This window comes from Engraulis encrasicolus, chromosome 6, assembly GCF_034702125.1.
Source record: "Engraulis encrasicolus isolate BLACKSEA-1 chromosome 6, IST_EnEncr_1.0, whole genome shotgun sequence".
In the NCBI taxonomy this organism is placed as follows: Eukaryota; Metazoa; Chordata; class Actinopteri; order Clupeiformes; family Engraulidae; genus Engraulis; species Engraulis encrasicolus.
In genome coordinates this window covers 10,423,238-10,430,737 of record NC_085862.1, presented here as the reverse complement: position 1 = coordinate 10,430,737, position 7,500 = coordinate 10,423,238, and the positions used below count along the sequence as shown (strand labels likewise).

The window sequence follows — 7,500 nt, the reverse complement described above, 5'->3', positions numbered from 1 at the left end:
CAAACACAGGAACACTCATTGAAAAGATATTGAAAACAAATAGCTAAAGACTAAAGCTGTTAGAAAATGCGACACTTGTGATGAAGAGTGAAAACAGTAATGCCAACACAGAGCAGTGCAAACACAGGAAAACCAATTGAAAAGATATTGAAGACAAATAGCTTAGACTAAAGCCAGAGATTCTAAGAGTATCTTATCCAGTCTCTGCTAAAGCAGTTGGAAAATGCAACTGTTGGAAAAAATGTGGCTAGACCATGTGGCTCCACTGTTGCCAGATTGGATGATTTTCCCGCCCAATTGTGCTGCTTAGGATGGCAGTCTGTGGGCAAAATGTGCAAAGGCCATTTGGGCGGGTTTTTTACATTTTATTTATGACCATAGAAATCAACAGAATTCAGTTCAAATTGTGCGGGATTTAGTGCTTCCAGGCGGGTTTTGGCATTTTTTTGACTGGAAAGCAGCAGACTCATCTGGCAACCCTGTGTGTCTCTTTCCTCAGAGCCTGCTTAACGGTGTCTGCTTAACGGTGGCCTTTTCCACTTGGATGGATGATGATAATATTATTACAGTGTAATGAAAGCAGAGCACCAGAACAAGAGAGAGAGTCCGTTTGTACTGGACATAACGTTTCAAAATAAAACACAGCATTACAACGGCATTACTGGAACCCTCTGAATCACACCGGACACTTCAACTGTCAATTCCATCTCTGATATTAACAACGTATGCTTCTGGCAGATTACCAGAAGACAACAACAACAACAACAACAACAACAACAACAACAACATTTTCCATAGCAACTATCCTCCTTTAAGAAGGCCTGGGCTGGATGTCAAGAGTTTACGTTTAACAGTACAGGGCACTGTTGTAGGCTTATATTTGGGGGCTTTTAGGATGGGAGGAGTGCAGCTTGTACCAGTTTGTGTACAACTAGAAAATACCATAGATATGGATGCAGTGGGGGCAGAGAGGTCAAGACCGCCTAGGTAACACATTTAGAAGAAGAAACTGTATCCGTGTCACGTTACATGTGTGTCATCATATAAATATTTAATTGGACACCCTCTCTGGTGGTTATGGCTCTCCCCTTATCCGGGTGTGTTTTGTGGTTTATGGGAAATACTGTACTGTGGCTGAGGGAGTCCACCACCGGCTCTCTTTCTCATCATCCATAAATCATGAAGGCCCTCCTGCTCCCAGCCCAGGCCCAGTTTCGATCACTGTGTTTGGTACACACACGGCCGATGTACCCTTGAACCAGAGTGGGAGTGGTGATCTGGCACAAAGGGCAGACAGTCCTCAGGCGATGATACTTTTGTTTTATTTTGTCTATGTTTTTTTGTTTTGTTTTGTTTTTTTTACTGCAGACACTGGACTGAGCCCATCATACTAATATAGTATGCATACATAGTAAGGAGAGTTGCTGTGTGCCCGAGCTGTTTTTTTTCCCAGTTCCACGACACAATATGTCCCATGATGCTCCAATGTGCCTGTCCTGCAGCTGAGTCACTGTGAGGCGCTGCACTGCACTGCTGTAAGGCTCTACACTACACTAGATACTGTATGACCCTCGGCACTGTGCTCTTCTCTACACTAGATATGACCCTCGGATACAGTTACATGTAATGCAATATGCCAGGGAGGTTTCCATGGGCCCTCTCTCACCACAAACACACACACAGTGCACACAGTGCACACATATCAACCAACACACCAGCACGCACACACACACACACGCACGCAAGCACGCACGCAAGCATGCACGCAAGCATGCACGCAAGCACAAAAACACACTTGTGCACACAGGCTGTTGTCATAGCATTCTCTTCTTATATAGAAATGGGACCTTGGTGTTGCAAACTTTTTTTTTGCCATTACTTGACTTTGCTAGTCCAGCGGCCATTTTTGAGACAGATGTGCATGTTTTCTATTTTGCTAAATAGAGTGATTAACAGTACCATCACAATGACAGGTTCTTCTTAATGTGTAGAAATGCTTAGTGTCTATTTTTTTTGCTATTGACTTTGCTAGTCCAGCGCCCATTTTTGAGACAGATGTGCATGTTTTCTATTTTTGTTAAACTGAGTGATTAACAGTGCAATCATAATGACAGGTTCCAGACACAAGCACAAGGAGTTTGTTTCTGAGAGCAGAAAAGAGGGTTCCGCCATCATCAATGCTCTCTGTGAAAGTGATTACTGTAACAGTGACATCATAAAGACAGGTTCTTCTGATAGAAATGGGAGTTTGGTGTTTGCTATTATTTGACTTTGCTCATCCAGCACCCATTTTTGAGACGGTTGTGCATGTTTTTTATTTAGTTAAACTGAGTGATTAACAGCACCATCATAATGACATGTTCCAGACACCCCCCCACCCCACTACTCTTATGACTGCTTGTCCTGCCGAGAAGTGCTCTAAGCAGAATTAAGTTTTATGTTGAATTAAATTGAGTTACATTGGAATTAAATGTCCCGTCACCGTGTAACCGAGGCTGGTGAGTGATTAACAGTGTCATCATAATGACATGGTCCCCTTCTCCCTCCCATCTCTCTTGTGACTGTGTGCCCTGCAGCCCTGCCTGAGTCAGCTTTGGAGCTTGGTGTTGGTGTTGGTGACTTTATTTTTTGCTGTATTAATTGACTTTGCTAGTCCACAACTCAATTTTGAGACAGATGTGCATGTTTTCTATTGTGCTAAATTGAGTGATTAACAGTGTCATCATAATGTCATAGTCCCCTCCTCTCCCTCCCTTCTCTCTTGTGACTGTGTGCCCTGCCTGAGTCATCAGTAGGGGGCCAGTAGAGGGCCTGAGGCCAGGGCCTTTCCCCTCAGTCACGGGGACCCAGGCCACACGTCACACATGGACACACACACACACACACACAGTGGCGGAACAATTGAACACAGGGCCCTAGGGCAAAACACTTTTCGGGCCCCCTACATGACTTGACAAGATCACAATTGGGCCCCCACCACCAATGCAAGAGTGCCCTGGGCCCAGGGGCAAATGCCCTGCTCGCCCTCCCTATAGCTCCGGCCCTGCACACACACACACACACACACACACACACACACACACACACACACACACGCACGCACACGCACGCACGCACGCATGCACACGCACACGCACACATCGCCACACGTCACAATGGCCACGGGGGCCAGGCCACCCCATATCACAATGGGCCCCTTTGTCCCCAAGTCCAGCCCAACTGTACAGCACGCTGCTCAGCAAGCTATTTTAGGCCAACACTAATATGGTGCCCATTGTGTGTGTGTGTGTGTGTGTGTGTGTGTGTGTGTGTGTGTGTGTGTGTGTGTGTGTGTGTGTGTGTGTGTGTGTGTGTGTGTGTGTGTGTGTGAGAGTGTGTGTGTGTGTGTGTGCTCTGTGTGAAGAGTGAATTGCCCCGTGCCTAAACAGTGCGAGTGGACAAAGGGCCAGTTAAGTGGCTTTGTAAGCAAGCAGCTATGAAAAGGAACCCTGTCACACACACACACACACACACACACACACACACACACACACACACACACACACACACACACACACACACACACACACACACACACACACACACACACACTTATGCACAATTTCCTGGAGCGGCTGTGTAAGGCCTATTGCGCCCACTCTGATGGCACTCTCTGGTGACAGCACTGTCACATGGCTGTTGCGTAACACGCACACGCACACGCACACACACACACACGCACGCGCACACACACACACACGCACACACACACGCACACACACACACAAAACACCATTCGGTTCTTCCCCAAAATTACACACACACAGATAGTGTTTTATTGTGGATGAAAACAGTAAAAATAATGACATGTCACCCTGCCAACAAAGAAAAGGTCAAAAGGCCAATAGGTCAAGTTTGGAAATAGTCCCTCTTGTCGTTTATAAAGATGAACATACAGCGTTTGGGAACAAAGCACAAACAAGTGGCTGGACATGTGATACAGTGAATAGAGCACCAACTTGCAAGATCTTACAAAACAAAGTAGCCTACTACACCACAAAAACACACACAACACAGCACACTTACAGTAAAGAGGGATGTTGACTGGCACTGGTGGGTGGTATGGGGCAGTAAAGATAAGTAAAAGTAAATTCATGGTGTAAGCACAACATCAGCACATGATATTACATCGCTGTTACACCATTTACCCCATTGAACATAAGGAGATAGACTATGTTATTATCGGTTACTCAGATAAGTTACCTCTGTTGGAAAGAATCTGTTTCTTAAATTTAAGTATATTCTTACTTTTACTTTTGACATCTCTACCCCCATCCCTCTCTCTCTCTCTGCTCAGGTCTAGTGGTCCAGCGATTGGCACTGGGTTGGTTGTGATGGGCACCTTGAGGAGGAGAGGATCGCTCGCTGGGACTACGATTGGCACCTTGGCAATGGGCACATGGCACTGTGGTGGGTGGTTGGCACTGTGGTGGGTCATTAGCATTATAGGATGCAGCAGGGTGTCTTCTCCTTGAAGGGGTTCTCTTGGCACCTTGAGCAGGAGAGGGTCGCTGGGACTACGATGGGCACCTTGCCATCAATGGGTGATTGGCACTGGGGTGGTTGTGAGGGTCGTTGGTGTTAGAGGATGCAGCAAGATGTTTTCTCCTTGAAGGGGTGCTCTTGGTGACTCGACCAGGATGGGGTCGCTGGGACAAACTAGAGGATCCGATTGGCATTGGGTTGGATGATTGGCACCTTGGTTGGCATGGAGGGTGGTGTGAGGGTCGTTGGCATTAGAGGAGACAGCAGGGTGTCTTCTCCTTGAAGGGGTTGTCTGAGGTGGGTACCCCGACCAGGAGAGGGTCGGTGCGGCCATGCTGCACACAGTAGTGCATCAGGTCGGCAGCAGCCTTCGAGATCTGGAACAGAGGACAACAGAGAGACGGCACTTTCCTTCAGTTTTAAAGGTGCACTGTGTAATATTTTTAGTAGTTTATTTCCAAAAGTCATGATACCCATTCACAAATGTTAACTTCAATACTTACCACCACCATCAAATTCTGTGTATTCATTATGAAAATCGAATTTGTCACACATGGAAAGGGGGATCTTATCCATGGTTCGCCATTTTGAATTTTGAATACTTTGGTCATACTAGTAAATATTGTTTTATTATTTAGTAAATATTCATGAAAAGATCAAATTTGGCAAAAGGCAGAACCATTTCAATGAGCAGCATAGTTGTAATACCTTCTCTGACCACAATCCTACACAGTGCACCTTTAATAAACACACTGTTTACATGATGTTTTTAATTCCGGATTAGTAATTCAGAATTAAATAGTTCCTTCAAACTGACATTCCCCACGTTTACATGACGATTTTAATTCCGAATTAACTCACTTTAATTCTGAATAAAGTTTAATTCCGCTTTGAAAACGTCATGTAAACACCTCTTAATTTGGAATTACATGAAAGATCAAAGCAAACTCGTCGGAACTATTTAATTCGGAAATATTAATTCGGAATTAAAAACGTCATGTAAACGTAGCCATTGCACTTTTATTAAATCTGAATTGTGAAGTGTTTGCATGATGTTTTCAAAGTGGAATTAAGTTTTATTCACAATTAATGTTGTCTCATGTAGACGAGGCCACAGTTTGAGGTGTGTGTGTGCGTGCACGGTGGTCCAAAAGCTTTATGAAAAAAGTTGCCATTACACACTCAGCATTTTTTTGACCTACATTTTGGCTTAAGGCAGTGACCCTGATGAAGGTGTAAAACCAAAATAAAACATTTGTGCATTTATGCATTTTAGTGTGCGACGGGAACTGTTTTCATAAGGATAACCAATCACCCATTTTTTTTGCTAATTCCTTCATTAGGGTAATTTTCATTAGGACAAGAGAGCACAACACAGAACAGTCATGTTGACTTTGAAGAAATAAAAGGGAAGTAGTAAGAACAGAAGTAGTAAGGGAAAGGGGAAGCAACAGAAGTTGGAAGACAATGCTAAATAAAGACAAGACATGACATGAGAAGAGAAGGGGGGTGGCACGAGTTCTCCCAGTTTTTTAATGAAGCCTATTTCCAATGATAAATCAGTGGATGTGTACTCTTGGAACACTTTGATTGTGTGTGTGTGTGCGCGCGTGCACATACTACTGTGTGTAGGTGTGTACCATGAGACCATCACGGGCCAGTTCTGCATCTTGTGGATCATGGAGGATGTGTAAGGTGTGTGTGTGTGTGTGTGCGTGCGTGCGTGCGTGCATGCGTTTGTGTGTGTGTGTGTTCCGCACCTTGATACGGTCTCGGCTGGCCTCCACACGGAGCTGCTCCACCATCTTCCTGACGTGCACGATGTTGTTATTTGCAGACATGGTCACCAGGAGTGAGGCCTGCAAAATACAACACACATAGGAAAATACAGTATATAGAGTAGTGTACAGTGTGTGTGTGTGTGCGTGTGTGTGTGTGTGTGTGTGTGTGTGTGTGTGTGTGTGTGTGTGTGTGTGTGTGTGTATGTGTGTGTGTGTATGTGAGTGTGTGTGTGTGTGTGTGTGTGTGTGTGTGTGGTGGGAAGATATTGTTATTGCCAGACATGATCACCTGGCCATCGAGGTCACACTGCAACACAGGTGGCGCATTCAGGCCGGCTGAGAACTGTGCCGGTGCCCGTTCCCGTCGTGTTCATGCCACAGATCTTAGCGCTCACAAACTGGAAAGTTGGTCGAAATGCGAACCACAAAATACTTGTCTTTTCTCTGCGAACCGTGACGACAACATGGCCGTCAGCAGGTTCATCCAGGTAACACAGTCACGTGTGGAAAAAGTTCAGAGCCCGGTATGAATACGGGTGGTTCGCAGATAAACAACTTTAGTGCCAAACGTAACTGGTGTGGGCACCGGCACCGCCTCCGTCCTGGTCGGCCTGAAAACCACCAGGGAGAGTGAGATCTGCACAACGCTATACACACATGAAGATATAAAACCTGGCAACTATAAATGCAATTCATGTGCCCAGTGTAACAGCACACATAAGTGCCACCAGTTTAAACATCCGCGATCAGGTAAAAACATTCCGATCAAAGGCGTCATTACATGCTCAACCACTGGGGCGATTTATTTAATCACGTGCCCCTGTGGGAAAGTATATGTTAGTAAAACAACACGGCAATTAAAACAAAGAATAGCGGAACACAGGAGCACGATTAGACGAAAGGATGACACATACCCGTTAGCCTGTCACTTTATGGAAATGGAACACACAGTCGCGTCTTTGAGCTATATTGGTATTGAAAAAGTCGAAACACCTCGACGGGGAGGTGATCCAGATAGCATTCTATTACAAAGAGAGGCAGAATGGATCCACAGACTAGATTCTCTTGCCCCTGTCGATTTCGATTTAAGATGTTTTCTATAGGCCTTAAGGTACTAATTAAAAGATTGTCAGAATTGTGAAATGTCAATGTGTATGTAATTGTATATATGTATAGCCTTGTATGTCTTTTTATT

The 7,500-nt window shown here is 44.9% G+C and overlaps 1 protein-coding gene across 2 annotated transcripts in view; it reads right to left on the bottom strand.

The window, feature by feature from the left end:
• Positions 1 to 3,801: 3,801 nt before the first annotated feature.
• The window catches only part of LOC134450670 (guanine nucleotide-binding protein G(I)/G(S)/G(O) subunit gamma-7-like), a 22,219-nt gene continuing 18,520 nt past the window's right edge, over positions 3,802 to 7,500 (bottom strand). The window contains exons 1-3 of one of the 2 annotated variants that reach the window (XM_063200568.1): positions 7,220 to 7,267; positions 6,285 to 6,383; positions 3,802 to 4,901 (exon numbers count right to left, since the gene is read on the bottom strand). In XM_063200568.1, the coding sequence (XP_063056638.1) occupies positions 4,776 to 4,901; positions 6,285 to 6,365 (207 nt within the window). In that variant the 5' untranslated portion in view covers positions 6,366 to 6,383; positions 7,220 to 7,267 and the 3' untranslated portion in view covers positions 3,802 to 4,775. Of the gene's footprint in view, positions 4,902 to 6,284; positions 6,384 to 7,219; positions 7,268 to 7,500 lie in introns of those variants that run through there. The other variant, XM_063200567.1, reaches the window with a different exon arrangement.